Source organism: Hoplias malabaricus, chromosome 12, assembly GCF_029633855.1.
Source record: "Hoplias malabaricus isolate fHopMal1 chromosome 12, fHopMal1.hap1, whole genome shotgun sequence".
Lineage (NCBI taxonomy): Eukaryota > Metazoa > Chordata > Actinopteri > Characiformes > Erythrinidae > Hoplias > Hoplias malabaricus.
The window spans coordinates 25,309,741-25,333,079 of record NC_089811.1 but is presented as its reverse complement, the minus strand read 5'-3'; the positions used below and the strand labels follow the sequence as shown (position 1 = coordinate 25,333,079).

The following is a 23,339-nucleotide window of genomic DNA, read 5'->3' as shown; positions in this document are numbered from 1 at the left end:
ACATGACTGAATAGGAATTCTGTAATTATGGATTTTGCAATTTCAAAAGATCAAGTCTTACCACACATATCGGCATCTTCATCAGAATTATCTCCGCAGTCATCCTCACCATCACAAACCCAGGAGTGCAGTTTGCACAATGTATTGTTGCAGATGAACTCATCGGGACGGCAGAAAAAAGCTCCTGTAATCACAATAATTTGCCCATTTTCTATCATTAAGTAGAGGCTTACACATGATCTGATTAAATTAGAAACCATTTCAAAGTGAATGGCCACTTTAAGGGGGGGTTCTTTGTGAAATCTAAATAGAGTGAAAATAACTGTATTTTTGTTCCTCTTTATTTTACCTTTTAAAAAGCTTTTTAAAAACCTACCCACAAATTAACGTATGCAGAATTGTTTATTCCATACAGTAAAAAAAAAAAAAAAGATTTTAATGTTTCAATTATTATAATGCTACCAAATAAGTATTTCAGAAAATTTCACAAACAACTGATAATATATTTAAAAAGCAGACTCAGCATGAAATGTGTATGCCATTAATCTACTTAATTTAATGACATAGCACTAAGAAATGGCCCAGGTAATTGAGGTTAAGCGGCAGAGGCTAATTTAAGAACACCAAATACCAGTGGTATACCTTATTTATTCAAAAGCCCAATGGGCCTCCTTATAAGTAGTACATTTGGTAACATTAAGTTGAATTCTTGGAGGCAGATTTACTATCTCTATAGATATACCTGAAATGAAATGTGAACCTCTGGAGCAGTTGAAAATGTGCTTACGACAGTCATGCTCAAAGCCATGACTTTTTTTTTATCTGGAGCTAATCATCCAACTGACTTCACTAATGTTGCCGACTGCCATCAAATCCACACAGCAAATGTTCCAGTATCTAGTCTAGAGTCTTCCCGGGAGAGAAGAATCAGTACAAATGCTGGATGAGCAAGTGGCTAAACACTTGTACATTTGTCTTTTTTCACTGTAGACTATAGTATTTTCATAAAGCACTGTGAAACAATGACAAGCTGCTTATAAATGCTCAAGTACTGCTTTATAAATATGTTATTCAATGTTTACAAATGGTGTTATAAAGTTACTTTCAAACAATGTGTCCTAACAAATTAAAGGCATGAAAAAAAAAAAAAAGTATTACATATAAATATACCATGGTCACAGTTCTCCTCATCGCTGTGGTCCATGCAGTCGAACACATCATCACAGCGCCATCGTTTTGGAATGCAGTGGGCATGGTTCCTGCAGAGGAACTCATCCTCTCGGCACTCTTTCACACAGTCCATCTGGCAAGAGCCCAGAAAAGACAGACTCAGATAATCATACACATGCACAATCACAGGCACACACACACACACACACTTTCTCTCTCCATGGGTGGAGTTCACCTTACTGTTGGAAAGGCAGGGAAAACAGAGCAGCGTTTCCATGGAAACAGAGAGCTGCACATAGTAATCGGATCTAAATGATTTAAAAATTTTAAGCACATAATGTTATTTGGGCTTTCTTCTCTTCATTTCTAGTCAATAAACATTTCCTCCCCATCTGGCAATAATACTGTATTCTGCACATTGTCTATAGCTGCCAAATTCCTCTCCAAGCAAGGGTCCAAATTACCACATCAGAACATTGTGCCAGGTGTAGTTTTTGTACGTGCAGCTTTGTGTGAGTCACAGTTTTCTTCCACGTGCTTTGTGTGAAGGCCTTGCGGGAGGACATACCTCATCAGAGCTGTCCAGACAATTGTCATGTCCATCACACCTCAGGCTAGCAGACACACAGCCTCCACTGGCACACACATACTCATTTATAGAACAGGAGGGGAGCACTGCAAAACAAGCCACAAGAGCACACACAAACACAGTGGACATTGGCTTTGATGGCCACAGAACAGATTAAACTCATAAGATAATGCAGTCTGCCAGACACTGTCCCTTATTGTTGTATTTTAATAGCCTACTTTATAGTGAGTGTCTAATAATTGTAGCACCACTTTAACAATACACATTATAACAATGTAACTATTGATTATGCAGTTTGTGCTAAAGATTAATACATTACCACAGCTTATGTACATATACTTATGCAGTAAATGAAGGTATTATAAGGGTTACAGGGTTCTTGAGTGACACCATAGAAGAATCTCTTTTGGTTTCATAAAGGACCATGTTTGTTTAGGGGATGTGTGAATGTTTAATGATTTAAAAATCCATCACCTGTTCTTAAGGATCTTTATCTATTTAAACATATTAGCAAAAATGGTTTATTATGAAACCAAAAGTGATTCTTCTATGGCATTACTCAAAGAAACATTTGTAGCACCTTTATTTTTAAGAATGTGCATCCACTTCAGGTTTTACTCGTGTAGTAATATGTCATTAGTCAATAGCTATCAAGATACACTTGTGATAGATTTAAGTAGTTATCTCTAGTTAATAGAGATGCATAATACAAAGTGGGGCCACTTTAAATTAAGTGTGTCTAATAACAGTATAGTTACACATTAAAAATAAATGAAACAATGTTTCTTCTGAAATACACATGGCTACTGAGAGATTGCAATATTACAGCTTATGTAAATGTTTGCAATCCAGATACAGCTATTTAATTACAAAAGACATATAGACAAAATACAAAGTGGACCCAAAGTAGGGCATTATAAGCAAGAAAGTCATCAAAGTATATTTAAAATTGCTCCAATCCTGAAAGTAACGGAACACTTTTATTCTACAGGAAGGAACCAGAGACAATCCAGTCAAAACAGCCATTAATCAGAAGCCATTAAACTGTACTTTTCCAGCAGATGATTACTATAAAAATCTGCTTGCTAAAGAAAGAGGAAATTCAAAGGAAAATGGGGGAAAATCTGTTGAAAAATGATTAAAAGATACAGAGAAAATGTGACTAACTACAGTGTAAGATTTTTGGGTGAACTGCCAAAACTGTCACCATTAGATAAACAGTACTTAAAGCCTTCATCTTTGAAAGGGCATCAAGCTCCACCCTTTCTTCAGTTAACAAAAAAACAAAAAAAAAAAAACAAAAAAAAAACATCCACCTTTCTTTCAGCTCAGCGCCATGGGTCAACACTAAGATATGTAGCTGTCAAGAAGCCATTAGTGAGAAAAGGGAGAGTGTTTGGGATTTCTTGGACTGTGAGTAAAAAATGCAACCAACTTCTAAGACAGAAACTTGGAGGTTTAGAAAAATATTCATTCTTTAAAAAAACTGAAAACAGGTCTGGAACAGAAGCTGTAGGAAAGAACGGAAGCGATAATATCCTGTTAAATATGTTTAGTTCCCATAGATGAGAAATAAAAAATGAATATTGACCTCTGACTTTTGCAATGTGCTGTGAAATCTAGATCATAAAAGAAAACAAGAATACACCACCTGCAGCAAAACACTTAGAACCAGCAAAAACAAATGTCCAATTTAGACCCTGAAGCTATTCTCAGAAAAAGATGAAGGCTGGAGTATGTCAGGTACGGAAGAGCATAGACGAGTGCTTAAGGACTGTTGAAATGTACCTGTTCCTAGGCAGTTCCTTTCATCCTCTCCAGTTTTACAATCTTCCTGGCCATCACACAGCCACTTGATGGATATGCAGAGGTTGTTATGGCACTGGAACTGATCCTCAGCACAGCGGACCTCGCAATCCTTCTGAAAAAGCACAACACACAGGGGGATGTGTTAAAAGCGGCTTCACAATAAGACATTAATGATGGCAAAGTCCACTTGTAAAAGATTGTGGGCCACGTCAAGCAGCTCCATTGGAGCGAGGCGAGAGGGTATGGCCAAAAAGCATTTCACAACAGAACCAAATGACATCTGACATTATGGACCAAAGTTAATTAACCCTCATTGACCTTCATTTTTTTTTGTGTCCAAAACAATATCACAGTTCTCTGAGATGCACCTCCTCCATCAGTGCGCCTCAGTGTCCTGAATGAACAATCAACTTGGAGTAATCCCTTCTCGGCAAATCCTATTCATAAAGCATAAAATACATAAAATACATAAAACACAAAATACATGTATGCTGTATTATAAAAACCCAGACACAGCAAAATCCAGACAAGGCCCTGGGAATTACAAACTTGTACACATTCAGTGCCAGATGTGAACTGAGAATATGCCTCAGTGTGGACACAATACCTAATCAAAATGTGTCAGAATTGAAAGTCCAGTTTACTAATGCTGCAACTAATCACAGAAAGAGTGGGTTATTCATCATGCTTTTCTAGGGGATTTGGATTAGTGCAACTGTCAACAAAATTCAGGACAATACAAATCCAATGAGGAAGAAAGCAATTTTATGAAACGTGCAATTGCCTGACTAGAGGTGTTTTTGGTCGTGGTAAATGTAAATTTAATGTTGAAAATGTTGTAAATTTTATGTTCAATGTTTCTAAATGATGCCCAAAACAACTAAGCAACTTAAACCACACAAAGTCTGTTATATACCTGTAGACAAATTTAAGAAATAGTTGGACAATGACCGCCTCTGTTTTCAGCATCTCTGGTTCCAGAAGTAAAAATAATTGATTTTCTCCATAGACTTTTCTAAACAATCCTTATATAAACAGTTTTGAGCACTCAACCAGACCAATCAGATGAGTAACATCAGGTGTTACATGACTTTATCCACTGACTGATTCACTAATTGGCCAACTGACTCACTGGCTGTTTCCCCGATTCAATTACTTATTTACTGATCCACTGATAGATTCCCTAATTCACTGAAGGGTTCACTTACTGATCGACTGACTGACTCACTCATTCACTAACTGACTGATTCAGTCAAAGATTCACTGACTGACTTTGATTGCTTCACTGATTCACTTACTGACTGACTGAGTCACTGACTGATTGAACTGATGAAATGGGAGCCAAAGAAAAAGAACAAAAAATTACAAAATTGTGCAAATAATGTGTTAGAATGAACTACATATTCCACAAAGTACTGTGAATGGTATCAAGCAGTTTTTCAGTTCTCTTTTCAATCGTATATTTATCTGTAGTGTTTGTGTATGTGGGTGTTATTTTTCTGTAAGATTTTGTGCATGAAGTGTTGCTGTTTTACCATTCTGAAGATGACAGAATTAGATTTAGGCTTTGAGTTAGGGTTATGGTTAGGTTTATAGTTGGGCTTAGGCCTTTTTCACACCAAGTAGGGACAGATATTGACATGTACATGCATACAGGGTAATTTATATTTTGTAGATTGTTAAAATTCTGGTACTTGATAATTCTTTTTGTCAACTAGCTACATATTCATACTGGGATAACGCTGCAATAAAACATTGGTTCCATTTTTGCAGTTAATTCTTTTTTTCTGTATTTTCCTCCTCACAAAAACAAAAGCTCCAAGGGCATTTGGAAAAAAAATCCTATCTGTAGTAACTTCCATTCAAGAAGATCTTTCCTTCTGTTTCCTCTGAAATGACCAAAGTCCCTACAGAGGAAATCTGTTTGCTATAAATTGGGGACATAATCTGCATCTGAAAGTGGCCTGAATCTAGACCTGGGTATCTGAATGTAAAATAGGAGCCTATCTAAGTCAGTCTGAAAAGAAGCCTGTGACAGTATTCTGCTTTTGCCCAACTGTCTTTTCTTTCACTTCTCTCAGGCAACAAGCCCCCACAGGTATTTGTAGCCCTACACAGACTCTCCACTCTCAGTGTAAATAGGAACTGAGTTCCTCGCTCTTCTTTCCTCATCTTGAAATCTTCCACAATCTCTCATGTCTGACGCCAGCTTGTAAACAATTCCACTGGAGTCAGGAGTGGAGTTGTGCGGGAGACAGGAGGCACTTTTACGGCTGAAATGTGAAGTGTGGAGGGTGTAGACGAAGTGAGGGAGCCGAACACACACGCCAGGGAGCCCAACAAACTGAAGCCTGCCACTTACAAAGCCCAACAGCCAGCTGATAATTGGTGTGCTGAGCTGCTTTTCCTTTCAGTTTTTCTTTTTTATCTGTTTCTTTTTTTCTTCGTCCAGCAGCTGAGGCGGTGTGAGTACAGTGTCAAAAGCACTGAAAAATCAAAGAACGGTATCCTAACCGTTACCAGGCCGGAGGGAATAAGCCTTGCAGCGTGCATACGGCTTCATCTATACTTTCAGTGTTCTGAGCATCTGTTAAGCAAACAGCAGGGTTAGATGTACTTGTTCTCCAGAGATTAGAAGCCAGTTAAAATAACATTCAGGTTCCTGTGACAAGGAATCACAGCAGATGGCATGTCAGACCTGTCAAATCTCTTTAAAAAATTAGCCTGTGGTTATTAGCCTGGGTCGTGCTTCTATCAGATCAGGCTCTGGTCACCAGGCAGCCAGAATCAATTTATGCATTTATGTTCAGCTTCATTAAAAAAAAAAGCTTATTTCTTTTATGCCCCAAGCAACCTCCTTGTCTTTGTAATTCAAAGTCTATTATGTGTCATGCAGTATATAATTGCACTGTGAAGAAACACCGCCACCAATGATAAACATTTATTAGGTTGTATTTAAGCTGTATTTTATCACCATCATCACCACCCAGAAGATATTATGTTCAGGCTTGTCCTCACACTGCTCAGGTGATTCCAGATCATGACAGGACACACACAGTATAGCCAAAAGACTGTGGATATCTGCTCATCCAATGTTTGTTCCACATTGCTGCAGTGACCGCTTCTGCACTTCTAAAATGACTTTAAGCTAGGTACTGGAACATTGCTGGAAGGAAATGATGGCATTCAGGCACAGGATTGTTATTCGGGTCAGGTGGATGTGTATTTCTGGATTACAGATCTCTCTTTTTCATCCTGAAAGTACTGAATAAAGGGCCATCACTTCAGCTGGATGTTTAATTTAAAAAAGAGCTTAAGTAATCTTTAACTGGATTTAATGCATTAGAGAATGTGCAGTATTATAAATTCAATGTCACCAGTTTTGATGTGGTAAAACTGAATATCGTTATACTTTGTGTATTAGAAAATACATTTGGGAGTGGTTTATGTCTCCAAATATTTGTAGACCCCTTATAAGTGACCTCAGCCACTTTAAAGATGCCATAGAATGGAAAACAATTTTACGACTGAACTATTTTTTAAAATACAGTTGTATGCTCTTTCAAATGCAATTCCATCTTAAGCAAAGGTAGGTGCTATAACAAGGCACTTGCAAAATATTAAACTGATCCATTATAGTTTTGACTCATGCTTTGATCTTATATCCAAACCTATCATTTCCACCCATTGTGCTGTATGGGATTCTGAGTACTGATTAAAGCACATTATTTGTGAATTTCATGGCAAGAAATATATTTGTTATTTATAATACTTAAATATATACATCACCAAATTAAATTTGTTATTAAATATGCTATCTTTTGGTGGAATCCATTAATGGCTTGTGTTTAATTTGACCAAGTCTATGCTTAAAGTCTTGATAACTGATTTTCATTCTGCAACAGGAATGTGTGTTGTATGTGGTAAAATATGCAGAAGCAGAAAATAAGTGATGCAGACCCTCCTCCTGATTGGTTTAAAAATGCACATTGAAATCAGATACATAAACAGAAATATATCATGAATTCAGCAAATCTTACTTGCGTTAAACACTCTCCTATCTAGATTTTGATTCTGTATGAGCCATCATGGTGCCTTGATGTAAACCAGCCAATCAGAGCAGAGGTCAACAAATGCCACCATAAAAGGGAAAGGGCCTACTATTATGTAGATACTGATACTGTTGTATACTATAGTATCATATAGTAGTATACATACTGAAGTAATGCATTCAGCGGTAATGTTAATATGCTACCATTGTTGACGCAGATGTTCAATGAGTGAAATAAAATGGGACACACTGAAGTAACTAAAAGTACAATCAAAAATGGACACACTAGCTATTAATACCCCTAATTCCGAAGAAATGCTGGATCATGACATATCCAAAGCCTCTTGGCCATAGGATGTTGCTTTTCCTACACTTTGTGCATTTCATCTCTTTCTATCTTGATGTGCTTCAACTGCAAGGGATGCATCTCTGATTTCCAGGTATACACTCATTAAAAACAGCCAGGCCTAGAGCAAAGTTCAGGCAAGAAAGCTTCACAGATAAATCAATACTCATGTTGGCCATGTTACCACTCATTTCGCCACAGCTCACTTGGGGCGACAAGTGAAATATAAATGACATGTTGCTGCCTCCCATGACAGCCTGCAATACACTAAGGCCAAAACTTTTAGGCACCTGCCTATGAAACGAGGGACATCAATAAGATATTCGTCCCCTTAAAGATACAGGTTCTACACTTCTGGGAAAACTTTACACTAGCTGTCTGAACATTGCTGTGAGTATGAAAATACAAAGTCAGGAACTAATGCTGACTGATGAGCTCTGGATCACAAATCCTAACCCAACTCATACCAAGATATTGGATGAAGCTCTGTCATTCCAGAGAATGCAGTTACATTGCTCCACAGCCTAGTGCTGGGGGCTTTATGCTCTTCTAGACAATACTTTACAAAGAGAATGATGAGCTAGGACTCATGTGCAGCTGCTCTAAAGCAATTCCATTGGTTAATGCTGGTCTATGCAGATTATTGGAAGAATGTGAGTGTTATAGAGCGTGATATACCTGAATTCTCTAATTGAAAGGAGTGTCCACATATTTGGACAATGTATAACTGACAATGTATATGTCCAAACTAGACTATTCACTTTCAGACATCCTTCCAGAAATCTTAATTGGATTCATTTGGCTTTCTCACAATCCATCTGCCCTGCATTTCTCTGGGTATTGTTTTCCTTCCTACAGAAATCTTCCTTCATTTTACACAGGAGTCTCTTACACAGCATTAAAAATGATGCATAAGCCTGTATTTATGCAGACTTTTTTATAATGATGTTTTTGTTGTGATTATTGCTATCCTATAACTTACTTAACAGGCACCAGCATTAGGAACGTGGGTGGTGATGGTGGGGCTGGGTCAGTCTGGACCAGTATTTCTGACTGCGTTCCTCATCCAGTACGACTATGAGTTCCACAGAGGGGAAAAAAGTGCCTATTTCTCCTCAAGTTAATCGCCTTTACTCTATCAGTAAGATCTGATTAAACAGTGTGGAACGCATGCTGAGGAAATATATTTCCAGACTGGAGGAGGAGGGCTGCTTATGAAAGAAAGGCCTCCCACTGCTACCTCTTGGAAAGAGTGATGTCCAGTGAGCACTGACCTCGTCTGAATTATCCACGCAGTCGTAGTCGCCGTCGCAGCGGAAGCGTGCAGAGATGCAGTCCCCACTGGCGCAGGCAAAGTCCTTATGATTACAGGTCACCGGCTCTGGAGGAAATGAGAGGACACAGTGAGACAGCTGAGATAACACTGGAAAGGCCTGAGAAGACGTTCTGGCACAGAACTGTGAAGTGAGCTCTGCTAAAGGACACAGGGAGGGAGGGTAAATTAGAGAGTGGCCATCATTTGGACATGAAGTGTCATTGTACCATCTGTTTACCACTTTCTCATGAGTTTCCCAGGCATCCGAGAGGAGCTATAGCAGGCTAATTAGCCACGAAGTCTTTTAAAAAGTGTCAAGGAGAACACTGAGCATCTAATTCTACCAAACACTGAGCATGTGGTAGCAGATATCGCCAGTTAGCCAACGTGTCAATGAAAGCCCATTTAATTTTTTTGTCTTGGCAGCTAATTGAATATTACAATCCAGGGGAATAGTGTATACAATGTAGATGATGCTGCCCTAATGTGAGAGGGAAGACTGCGGTAACACAATGAGAGCTAAACACAAAAATTCTACACATGCAGAGCTGGAATTCAATTCGTTTTTTGTCCTCCAAGTGAGGACAACACTTTCTGTTAAAACACTGAATATGACAAATAATCAACACTTTAAACATGGGCTTACATATTAATAAATGGGAATTAATAACACAAGGTATTTATATATTTAATTACAGTTTCAAAATCAATGGGATGCTCCACTGGCTTTTAATAAGAAGGACATAACCTCTGTTGTTGCTTCTCCAGGTATCAGCACTGCAGAAACTGCACTATTTAATGTTGGGGAAGGGTTTGAAACCACCTCATCCCTCACCCTTAATTCAGGACAGTGCAGTGTCCTGATTACATGTAGAGGAGCGCAGGAGCAAGCATACCAAACCTTACCTAGTGTTTCTTTAAAATCCATGTTGTCACGCCCTCGTCCTGTCATGTCTGTTTTCCCCGCTGAGAGAGCACATGGCTCTGTGTGTTGTTGTCCATGTCTCCGCCAATGTCCCGCCTTTCTTCCTCCCCCTCGTTATCTGTCTCAGGTGCGTCTCGTCTGTGTTTAGTATTTAAGTTCCCTTGTGTCACTCCTGTTTGTCAGTCATTTGTATTGTTGTTTCATGGTTTCCAAGTCTGTCTGTCTTAGATTCGTTTCATGTCGTTTCCACCGTCATTGTAGCAAGTCTGTCTGTTTCTGTTATTCCTCGTTTTGGTTTGTTTCCTTATCTGTTTCATCTGTTAATCATTTTGTTTTTACCCAAGTCAGTCTGTCTCTGTTTTGTTATAGTTCGCGTTAATACAGTACACTGTGTTTAGCGTGTGCGTCCACCTCCGTCAGTCCGCCCTCCACGATCCTGACACATGTTGATTACACATTATGGGTTAGTGAACATTTATCATTTTAAAACCACCAATCAACCAAAACACTAAAACTACCAGCTTGTTTCTAAACTCATCTGTTTTATATATTTACACACTGTAGTCCATATGTCCCTCTGCATATTTTGCTGTTCCCCTTCACCTTGTTATTCAATACACAGGAACCTCAAAGGACTACCAAAGACCAATGTCAGACTAATACCAACTGGGCAGCAGCAACTGAGCTACTGTCTGACTTTACATCTACAAGGTGGACCAACAAGGTAGGTGTGTATAATATAGTGGAGAGTGAGTGGACATAGTGGTTAAAAACTTGAGCAGCACTGCCGTGTCTGGTCCGCTCGTACCAGTGTAACACACACTGACATAGCACCACCACATCAGTGCCACAGTACTGAGAATGATCTACCATCCAAATCATGCCTGCTCTGTGGGGGTATTTGGGCATTGAAGAACGTGGATGAAAGTATGCAGAGCAACATATGGATACAGTGTGTTATTGTAGAACAACAAAGTGCTCCTGTGTATTAAGTAAAGCTTATAAAATGAACAAAGAGTGTAGAAATATGTTTAATGGTGACTAGTGTATGCATTAAGGCATTTTAACCTAATGCACAACATGCAACATGTTCGCTGCATGTTATAATATATCACTGTATTCACACAAAGTGTCATCATGAAAAATATCTCCTTTCCATGCAGCACACACTCTTAAGTCCTCAAAGGGCACGGAGGTGTGTGAAAGGAGACGTGAAGCTGAGCACTCTGAAGGAATGTTTGCTTTTGATTCGGGAGAAGCTGGCAGTGATTAACAATGGGCTGAAATAAACAAACAGAAAGCGAGGCTGAGAAATCAAGCGAGCTTCAAAAGTGTCTTTTAAACAGCAACGTTCCATAGCAGATTAAATACAGAGCAAAACAGAGGCCTCCTAACAGCTGCAGCGTGAAAAAGGAAAGAGTGGGAGCACACTCACTGCAGTTCTCCTCGTCCGAGTTGTCTCCACAGTCGTTCTGGCTGTCGCACCTCCAGTGATCCGGGATGCAGTTGTTGTTCTCACAGCGGAATTCATGAGGTCCGCAGGTCTTTTCATCTTTTTTCATCAGCCGGAAACAAACACACAGATGAAAATGGCTTCAAAAAAGTGCATGAATATTAATGCGCTGCCACCACGGCACTTTCCGACACGTAATCATCACTTTCCTCCGGGGTGTCCCACTGCATGTTTGACATCGAGTTCAAAACATGCCTGCACTCCAGAGGCTAATACAGTGCAAGATGAAATACCTGAGTTTGTGCCACTGCGTCTCACTCACACACACACCCTGCAGCCTCAACACTTGCAAGTTACCATCACAAACTTTGTCACTTTTTTCCAGCAAACACTGACAAAGACATCTCTCTACATCCTGTGAATCCTGTGTTCATATTGAAATTGAAATAACTTAGTATTTCTGGCACAGAAATTATAATTACGTGCACATGCTTAACAAACAGCACTGTACAACACCGTAACAAAGTAGCACAATAACAGGTCTTTTGGGGAAAAAAAGCAATTTAATTTTCTTTAAATCTGGTATGTATAGAAGTTCAGATTGGTTCAGATATGAAAATGCCAGATTGATTTATGAAAACTGATTCTGTCAAATCAAATACAAAATGGCCATCAAAAAACAATTCACTCAATGGTAAATTCACTAGCAGACGGAGAAACTCCACTCCTGTTTTTTCTTTGCTAACACATAGGAAAGTGGAGGTACTGCTTTGGATACACCACTAAGTCTTTTGTATAAACTTTGAAAATACTTCAGATTCAAGAGTTCAGCAGGAAACCTTGGCAAAAACATTAAAAACCTGCAGCAGTTCCATGATATACACAGGCAGCACCACACTTACGAAGACAGTATTTATGTAATCTTTTCTCTGTACTAGCTACTAGTGGAGTTTCAGAAGGCGCTGCAGGGGACATGGTCAGGGCTCAGCACAGTGTCCTCGGGGCTGATCATGTTGATCAGTAAATCTAACTCTAATAGAATCTGAAATAGCAGAACTTCTGGAAAAGCTGGTGGAAATAAATGACAGCTCTGCTCCTTCAGGCTGTGGTTCAGAGAATAAGAGAGAGCCTGCAAAGTCTGTGTTATGCAGTTGAATTTGTGTTTACTTGGTTAGATTTGGGGAGAGAGAGTTGATGTTGTTTTCAGACAAATTCAGTGAAGTGTTTTGAAGTCATTGTTTCTTACTGAAATTGGGAACCATCAGTACATGCTGACAATAAATTTACTGACAGTGAATTAAATCTTATTGATGCTAACCAAATTTCAATCTTTATGACTCAGTGATTAAATTGTATCAAATCATAATAAATCAACAATAAACTGTAAATCAACATGTGTATCATATCATACCAGATATGAAATGAGGAGATTCATACCCATAATATGCTAATATGTATTAGAGGCAATGTAACAATATCAGGTAGTAGGTTGGTGTAGTGTAGTGTTAGTAACACTGTTGCTTCTTGGACACTGCAGTTGCCTACATATTTAACATCATGAAAATTGTAAGGTGATCTGGATAAGAGCCTGCTAAATGCCTTAAAGGATAAATTATGAATGGATTATTAATACAAGATCCATACAAAATATTCCCATAATTTCCCCCATTTTTCTCTCACATATATGCACCACACCTTTACACCTATTCTCAATTTCTTTAAACACTTATGATACAGTTGAGATCAATGTATACTACACTGAGAGAAATATATATGATCAGCCCTGGGTACTTTAGTGGCTATAAAAAAGCTAAAAGCTAACAGTAGCAAACAGGAATCTACTTCTCTTCCACAGATGCAAACTCTCAGCAGCTCTCATTAGGGAGAAAAAAAAATATATAGTGAGAGCATCTTCTCCAAAACCCTTAGACAGATAACTCTATTTAAATGCAGCCTAATGGGTTTCAACATCACGAAAATACAGGCAGAGTGAAAAGAAGCTTCTAAAAGGCTGTCAAAAGAAGACATCAGCTAAGAAAATAATGGTCCATCTAATTGAAGTAAAAGCAGTGTTTTTTTCCCCCCTGAGTTACAATAAAATGACTCCTAATTAAAACCACCATCTTTCACAGTTTATAATAGATGTCATTAAGAAGAAAAGATAAATCCCGCACATTAGACTCATATTAACTTCAGCGAAGTAAATGCTGTGATTTATCCACTGATCGCCAAAATCCTTTGGTCAAGATACCTGGATTTATAGTCAGTTCTGATAGACACTGACAGGGATTAATCATCTTAAAGATTGCATAACACATGCATAAGCATAAAGTAGAATACATCATGATTTATGCCAGTAATCACAAGGTGACATCTGATGCTTTATGAGGTAAATAATATATATATCCATCCATCTTCAGTAACTGTGTGATGGGTCCTGAGCCTACCTGGGATCATTGGACAGTGTGTAGGTCCATCACAGGAAAAGAGGACATACATTTATTCCATTTATAACACTGTTATAGCACATTTCTCCCAAGCAATAGAACTTAAAGCAGAGGCCTAATTAAAAACAGGATATACTAATTTGCATACTTCTACTTGGGTTAAAGTACAACACTTAATTTTCGTTTAAGGAGACCTGTGTGGCTGCAGTCATGAACAACAAACTGTTTTTCATAGCTGTAGCCCCACAGGCCTCCTTAAATGGACTTAATCAAAGCAATATTAAACAACACAATAGCAATTTCCTTCAAGTCCTTCTTCAGGAAGCTTTCGTTCGGTCCTTCCTTCCTGTTGATACTAACGCACATTTAGAAGACTCTTGTGTTTTTGCATTCAGGTAGACAGAGCTTCTAATTATATTTTTGAGGCAGGGAAATCCATACTTTCAGCTAACTTGTTGATTTCTGTACATATACACCAATTAGCAATAGCATTGATTGCCTCATTTTTACACAAACTGTGCCTTTTATCAGCTCCACTGGCTATATGTGCACTCTATAGTTCTACAGAATCCACTAGTCCATTGTACATCTGTTATTCTGCATATTTGTTAAAGGAGGTGTTAAACCACTTACTGTCAACTCTATTAGACACACTTAATTTGTTGTTCTACCTTGCAGATTTTAGGTTAGAGACGGTAGATCATCTGCTGCTGCACAGTTTATGTTGGACATCCTCTAGTCCTTCATCATTGGTCACTACCCGCAGGTCAATGTATTCTCAGGATAGCTCTAACACTGAAGAGTTTATAAACTCCAGCAGTGACACTGAGGTGCCTAATCCACTTGTATCAGTGCAACATAAATAGTTATGTCACTTTATTAAAAAAAATCCCCCACTGTAGCATAGTGTTGTTTATTTGAAGGCAGACTTGTTCATTACAGAGCTCTTTGTTGTTTTCAGGTGAGTATAACGGTCTGTGTTTTGCCTGCTGTTGATTGAGAAAACAGAATCAATAGCTACACAATTTTCATTCATTCATTCATTATCTGTAAGCGCTTATCCAGTTCAGGGTCATGGTGGGTCCAGAGCCTACCTGGAATCATTGGGCGCAAGGCAGGAATACACCCTGGAGGGGTAACCAGTCCTTCACAGGGCAACACACACACACACAGTCTAGCTGCACAATTTTGGAAGAGAAAATCTTTTCTCCACAGGTTTGATTAAAAAAAAACACGTTGATCTCCATGGCTGAGGCTATGAGTGTTATCAATATGCATTATTCCTGTACGTGTCAGAATGCATACCCAGTCAGTGAGCGTTTGGCTGAGAGAGCAGTGAGAATACAGCCCTTGGAAGTGTCACTACAGTGCTGGTAGAAGTAGTGACATTTTCTGCATGAAGGGCTATACATCATATTGTAAAAGGTGGTCATTGTTTTTTTTTTTTTTATGGTATCAAAAAAAATCTTCCTAAGAAATGGTGTATGGTGCTCTTACCTGAAGGCATCTTCATTTTAAGTTCCTTATCTTATCTTCCTTCATCTAAGCTCCTTAGGCCAATTCAATGTCATAGAGTTCATAGCAAAGGCTTGTTATAAATGCTCGAGTATGGCTTACATATTATTCAATGCTTTTTCATGTTATGAAATTCCCTAAATAGTGTTACCCGATATTTCTTAATCTCACTGATATCTGATGTACTGTAATACCACTGTGAAAACAAAGCCTGAAAACTGCAGCGACTGAGACAAAGATCTACAATTACACACAGGCTGTCATAGATAAAGTGTTAAATGACAGAGAAATCAATAGAGCAAAACAGAGAGACGAAGAGACACTGCTATGCCTCAGTTTAAGGGCTGTATGCTCACTGCCCTCTCAGCCAAACGCTCACTGACTGGAAATGCATTCTGAGGCATGCAGGAATAATATGAATTCATAACACTCATAGCCTCAGCCATCTAGATCACAGCTATTTTCTTAATCAAACCAGTGAAAAGATTTTCTTTTCCAAAATGGTGCAGTTATTGATTCTGTTTTTCTCAATTAACAAAGAGCTCTGTAATTAACAGGTCTGCATTCAAATAAAACAACCGAATACTAAAGCAGGTGATTTTTATTTTTTTTAAATGATAACCAGTAAGAGGATCAACTCAAATGAGAAACAGAAGGATTACCCACAATGCATGGAAAGTGACAATGAGGCAAAACAATGAAAGCAATATTTAGTAGAAAGGGAAGCATAAACTTTCATTTTCTTTTTACAGAAAGTGGCTGCTCTCAGGTTTATCTTAATCCAGAAAGTCAAACAATGTCATCACTTTAAAGCTGAAAATCTTTAAAAAAGTCTGATGGGAAATTGTCAGAGCACAGCAGACAATCCATACACTGGCCAGCTGAAGGAGCATCTGCACTTCAGGCATTTTTTTATACAGAAAGATAAAAAAGAACAAACATCAAAACATACATTCCTGACCTGCCCTCAGGATTAGCACGGCTTTAGATCACGACGATTCATATACTTCTAAATTTCCTGTTGCTTTCTGTTGCTATATTACTGACTGACATTCCCCCTCTTTTCTTTTTTTCTGCACATCTGTATAGTGCAGTCTGCATTGTAACAGAGTTGAAATGTTGCTATAAAACATTTCATATGTATCCCTATGCTTTATAAATGCATTTCTAAGGTGTAACATGGCAAACATCGTACAAAACGGATTCCAAAAAAGTTTTGAAAATTTGAATAAAAACTGAATGCAATGATGTGGAGATGGAAAATGTCAATATTTTATTCATAATAGAACATAGATGACAGATCAAAAGTTTAATCTGAGTAAATGTAACATTTTAAAGGAAAAATATGTTGATTCAAAATTTCACAGTGTCAACAAACAAAAGAAGTTGGGACATGTAGCAATAAGTGGCTGGAAAAAGGAAATTGAGCATATAACGAACAGCTGGAAGACCAATTAACACTAATTAAGTCAATTGACAACATGATTGGGTATAAAAAGAGCTTCTCAGAGTGTCAGTGTCTCTCTGAAGCCAAGATGGTAAGAGGATCACCAATTCCACCATTGTTGCGCAGAAAGATAGTGCAGCAATACCAGAATGGTGTTACCCAGCGTAAAATAGCAAAGACTTTTAAGCTATCATCATCAACCGTGCATAACATCATCAAAAGATTCAGAGAATCTGGAACAATTGCTGTGCGTAAGGGTCAAGGACGTAAAACTCTACTGGATGCTCGTGATCTCCGGGCCCTTAAACGTCACTGCACCTCAAACAGGAATGCCACTGTCAAGGAAATAACAGAATGGGCTCAGGCATACTTCCAGAAAGCACTGTCAGTGAACACAATCCACCATGCCATGTCTTTATGGAACACTGGGACGCCATGTCATCTGGACCAGAGAGGACAAGGATAACCCAAGTTGTTATCAACGCTCCGCTCAGAAGCCTGCATCACTGATTGTATGGGGTTGCATGAGTGCTTGTGGCATGGGCAGCTTGCATGTCTGGAAAGGCACCATTAATGCAGAGAACTATGTTCAGGTTCTAGAACAACATATGCTCCCATGTAGATGTCATCTCTTTCAGGGAAGACCCTGCATTTTTCAACAAGATAATGCCAGACCACATTCTGCAGCAATCACAACATCATGGCTACGTAGGAGAAGGATCCGGGGACTGAAATGGCCAGCCTGCAGTCCAGATCTTTCACCTATAGAGAACATTTGGTGCATCATAAAGAGAAAGGTGCGACAAAGAAGGCCCAAGACGATTGAACAGTTAGAGGCCCGTATTAGACATGAATGGGAGAGCATTCCTATTTCTAAACTTGAGAAACTGGTCTCCTCTGTCCCCAGACGTCTGTTGAGTGTTGTAAGAAGAAGGGGGGATGCCACACAGTGGTAAAAAATGGCCTTGTCCCAACTTTTTGGGGATTTGTTGATGCCATGAAATTTTGAAACAACATATTTTTCCCTTGAAATGATACATTCTCTCAGTTTAATCACAGACTTTTGATCTGTGATTTGTGTTCTATTCTGAATATAATATTAGATGTTGGCACCTCCACATCATTGCATTCAGTTTTTATTCACAGTTTCTTTAGTGTCCCAACTTTTTTGGAATCCAGTTTGTACTTTATGATTCATGGCAGAAGACCGAAAAGACGTTTACATGTATTTACAAGTTGTTAAGTACAACACTTATGACTTTATAATGTCAAGTTTCATGTGCATTATGATCTGATCTTTATCACAGTAAACACTAATGCACTATTACAAGGTTCTGGCCTACAGTGTTTTGAAGGGGACATAATATACCCTTTCCCACAAGTTAATGCAGTTCCCTGGGGTTTTAATGAAATATGTGTGACACGTTTTGGTCAAAATAGCACATAAATATTACAGCACCCTTTTCCCCCTGTCTAAACAGATCAGTTTACAACTGGTTTCAGCGCTTAATACTTATAAAGGAGAATGAGCCATACACAGCTAGCACACAAGTGTGAAGCTACAAGGAGTGAGGCAAATGGAAGCTCTAATTATTTGCTGTTCTGCCTGGTCTTTCTCACTCTTGTTTTTGCTTCTAATAAGCAAACAATTAACGTAGGAAGTGGAGCTGAATCAGAAGGTTCTATGTTATCCTATGTTTTCTGAATTAGAAATTAACCCTAGACCACAAAAACTGACTGTGCCTCATTGTTCCAAAGTTTGTGTTTTCATAGGTAGCCAAATGTATGAGTACAAGAACTACATAAAGTAACTTTTTCATTATATGTCCACTGATGAACACACAGAACAATGTGAACCTACAAGTGCCATAAACAAGTGCCTGACAAGTGCCATCTCTTGAATTTATTGTGTGTATCATATCATCTTATAAATGCAGAGAAAGTAAGTACTATATACTGTCAGTTGTGTTGATTACATATGCCCTAATTCATCTCTAGGACTTATAATATTCTCTTTTATTTTACATTTTTTCTTACACATTTTCTTTTAGTTTTATAATTAAATCTTACAAATATTCACCTCTCCTTCTGTAGAAAAGAATGTATTGTATTTTAGGGAACTGGACTGTAAAACCACTGTTTGTACCTTTAGTGACCAATAATGTACCTCTGTTGTGCCTTGTTTTCTGAAAGTGTACAATTCAGATTCAATTCAGTCATGACAATTGTATATTGTATAAGTTATAATTAATTATTATTTTATGATCAACAAATGCAAACTCCTGTCCACTGATGGTGCTGTTTGGTGAATTCACACAACTATTTACTCTAGAAGAAAAGAAGAGAGCTGTAAATTATTTTGGGGAAAAAAGATTACTTTAGCTCTGTTGACCACTCAAAACTCTTGTGAGAGAAGGTTATATTTGCTCTCCTCTGACATTTTGGACTTTAGAGTTAGGGCTAAGCTTAGAGTTAGATGTGTTTAAGGGTGATTTTCATGCTAGATATGCATCAAATATATATGGAAATATTTCTTACATGTTATATGAATCTTGAAAATGACCTATTAGTAAAATTAATTTTGGGGCCAGGCTGTACAACATTTTATTCACCTGGACAAATGAAAAAACTGCAATAATAAACATACACTAATTCTACCATGTCTATGAGTCTGTGGTCTAGACTTTACTAGGCCAGGTTAAAGAATAATGGACATTGTCTCTTTTTTTTTAATAGTGTACCTAAGACCACTGTTATGATGTCAAAATTGTTGGAAGCACCCTTCTTTGTGTTTCTTCTGCTGCTTCATCAATAAACACAGTCAATAAATCTATTTTGCTGGTTATTAGCTGTTCCTTTCTGGCCAGATCTTTTTTTTATGATCTGGACAGTGGTCTTCATCTGTTCAGAATGCCTGAAATTCTTCTTTGGGATTCAGTAATGTTCAATCCAGTGTGGTCTGTTTGCAATTGCCAAGTTAGCTCTGTGTGATCTTACTTTTCACTGATGCAGAGAATCATTGATTTTGACACACTCTGGCTTCGCCTCTGTTTGTTTATTCTGTTTTCATCATTTCAGCCTGATGACTGCCGGCTTTAGTGGCATTGATAGCTCTTTGATTTCCATGGTGACAGATAATAACAGCAGACTCAAGATTCAAAAGCCACACAAAGTCAGTACCAGTTTTTACTGTTAGCATCCTGAATTAACGATGATACTTTAGTTCAAGAAGGGAGGGTTATGCAAAATAGGGCCATATATGGATCACCTCATATGGAAGTAAATATTTGACTACTTTATATATATATATATATATATATATATATATATATATATATACTTAGCATATATAGCATATATACATGGCACAAACATTGTCCAAAACTTTCTGTTTCTTTGAAAACTATCAAAGGCAGCAGTGGTCTTTTAGTTGGGTAAGTGGAGCAGTGTGGGCCAATTTAGTCTGACCACTCTAATCTTTCTAAAACGACATTGTCCAAGAAAGCATGTCATCAGTGAATCAGCACTTTCCAGAGGCTGGGACATGGCAGAAAGGGAAGAATATGCAGTATGTGAGGCTCTGGCTGATGTGATACTGTCAAACTAAATCAGACGTTTAGGCAACAAAACAGGCCCCGGGGAATTGTTACAAGGCAGCGCTAATAAAAGCTGAGTGCTTCTTGATTAAGGCTGGCCTCAGTCCATCAGCAAGCGAGGAGACTGTGGAGGCATGCAGAATTCACATTAGCCCCAATCACAGTCTCCCACAGTCCAGGCAGGTCAGAGGAGTTGGCGGCTGGTGAATAATAAAAGTGGATAACTCACCACAGTTCGCCTCGTCGGAGCCGTCCGCGCAGTCCGGGTCCTCGTCACACACCCACAACTTAGAGATGCAGTGCATGGTGGCCTTACACTGGAACTGCTCCGGAGAACATGTGCTCTCAGCTGCAGTGGGTTAACAAAACCATCAGGAGAGACCACACACGTTTATTTTACACAAGTAGCAGGGTACATCTTTCAGATACAGCACACACACACACACATACATCAATCTACCATAATAATATGACCAACTCCTTGTCTCTCCTTTCTCTCAGCATTCGTATTTCTACAATTACAGACTGTAGTCCATTTGTTGCTCTGCATACTTTACATGCCCCCTTTCACCATGTCCTTCAATGGTCAGGACCTTGGGTGCCTAATAATTTTTTTAGTGCTGGAGTGACAGCGACATGGTGGTGGTGGTGGTGTGTTAATGTGTGTTGCACTGGTATGAATGGATCAGTCACAGCAGTGATGCTGAAGTTTTTAAAGCCCTAAGTGTCACTGCTGGACTGAGAATGATCTAACACCCTAATATATTCAGAAAACATCATCCTGTGAGGTGATGAAGGACTAGAATATGACCAATGCAAGTGGACCAACAAAGTTGGTGTGTCAAAATGGACAAATCTCATGTTGCATCAATGCTATTACCAATTGAATGCTCAGGATATAGGTAAAGATAATTGAGATATGTTTACATCTTAAAATGTCCCATACAATTTGGACTCTGGTCCATACCGTGCACATATAGAAATTAAGCTCCAACAACAACCAGTTTCAACTGTATTCTTTCAAAGGCACTGATAAACTATAGTGCAAAGCATAACTAAAATCACACTGTCTATTCTAAGGCATAAACTGAGGTGGAAATATGGTGATTCCAAAACAAATTATGGCTATGTTTGGTACATAAACCCACATAAATGTCAGAAACATAAGAGAAATGGGGGACACGGAGCTTCTACTCTTTGGGGAGTGAAAGGTCTGGCTGAGGAATGAAATACACCTTCCAACAAGCAGCCTCTTTATTGTTCAGTGACATCCAATTCTACCTTTTGGCAAGAAAGGCCTCTGGTCTCCTCTCAACTCGAGCTTCTGAATGCCTAATCAGTGCTTGGCTTAGCTGCTGAGTTCCCGCCCAGCTGAGTCTTATTCAGCAGGATAAAAGCTACTTTGAGATCTGTCAGTCTGGATCATTAATATTCCCAGGGGAAAAGTCAAATTTGGGATGGTCTGTCTCCTTCTGCCACAACACTCTTAAATTTAAGAGCATTAGACCAATTACAGTGCAGGCTTAACCCAAAGTACATGCTCTAATTTAGTGTCATTTATGAGCTCTTTCTTTGGTCAAGTGACTGTCACATATGACGTATTTTTTCATTTTACTTCATGAAGACTCTCTGGTACGTAAATTCACTACAAAAAGATTGTAAACACTCCATGTAAGTTGTGAATTCAGTCACTTTATTGTGTACACATTGTGGACACAGATGTTCAATTGTTCTATAAATTGGGTGCTCTGGAGCCTAAGGTCAACATGCCCAATGGCTAGAGGAGCATAAAGCCCCCAGCCTTGGGCTGAATCTGATGAAACTCAGTTCTCTGGATTGCTGAGGCACCGTCCAGTACCTTTGAGATGAGTTAGAGAAGTACAGGAACGAATCCTTTTACAGCTTATCAGACTTCACTAATGGTCTTGAGCTGAATGCACTGAAATGATAAAGCATAGTAGGAAACCTTTCCAGAACTGAACACTCATTGCTGTTTTGCAGCAAAGTATCCCAGATTTAAGAGGAGAATTGGTTAAGTTCACAAAATGTTGGTAATTTTCAATCATTCATTAATTAACTTCTGTGTGGGTCCAGTGCCTGCACGAGGGAAAATATACCCAGGAGTGGACACATCAGTCCATTGCAGGGCATTACTTGCTTACAAGTTCTGAAGCCTAGGAACACAGTGTGAGTTTGGGTTAAATTTTCACTGTCCTTGTATGGTTAGATTAAACATGGCCGATTGCTCCAATACATTCCTTACTTTCAAGCCTAAAATTGATTGCCTGGTGTTGTTGGAGATGGACAGATTACTGATGGTTAGATGATGCCAATGTAATTAAATGCTTTGATGAATGAGGTAGGGTTATAGTTTCAAGGTTAGACAGATTCATTCCTGTTAATTGTATTGATATGTGTTAATGCCTGCAAGTGAACCTGTTCCTGAGTTATGAAGGCTATCATAACTGCACACAAACTGCGGCTTTCATGTTTAAATGTGAAGCTCACATTTAGCCTTTCAAAACTTATATAGAGAGATTTATAAGAAAACAATGTTATAACTCGCTTGCTCAAGTCAATAATTAAAACTAATTAGAATAAACCTGCCCCTTTATTTCCACTGGACTATATTCAATTCCTTGTCTGATGCTGACACAAATGCTCCGCTACCAAGAA

General features: G+C 38.6%; 1 protein-coding gene across 1 annotated transcript in view; it reads right to left on the bottom strand.

Moving 5' to 3' along the window:
* lrp1bb (low density lipoprotein receptor-related protein 1Bb) overlaps positions 1 to 23,339 on the bottom strand; it is a 471,212-nt gene that overhangs the window by 39,188 nt on the left and 408,685 nt on the right. The window contains exons 67-73 of the mRNA XM_066685917.1: positions 20,893 to 21,012; positions 11,641 to 11,757; positions 9,240 to 9,346; positions 3,548 to 3,680; positions 1,739 to 1,845; positions 1,171 to 1,303; positions 62 to 184 (exon numbers count right to left, since the gene is read on the bottom strand). Coding sequence (XP_066542014.1) covers positions 62 to 184; positions 1,171 to 1,303; positions 1,739 to 1,845; positions 3,548 to 3,680; positions 9,240 to 9,346; positions 11,641 to 11,757; positions 20,893 to 21,012 — 840 coding nt within the window. The remainder of the gene's footprint in view (positions 1 to 61; positions 185 to 1,170; positions 1,304 to 1,738; positions 1,846 to 3,547; positions 3,681 to 9,239; positions 9,347 to 11,640; positions 11,758 to 20,892; positions 21,013 to 23,339) is intronic.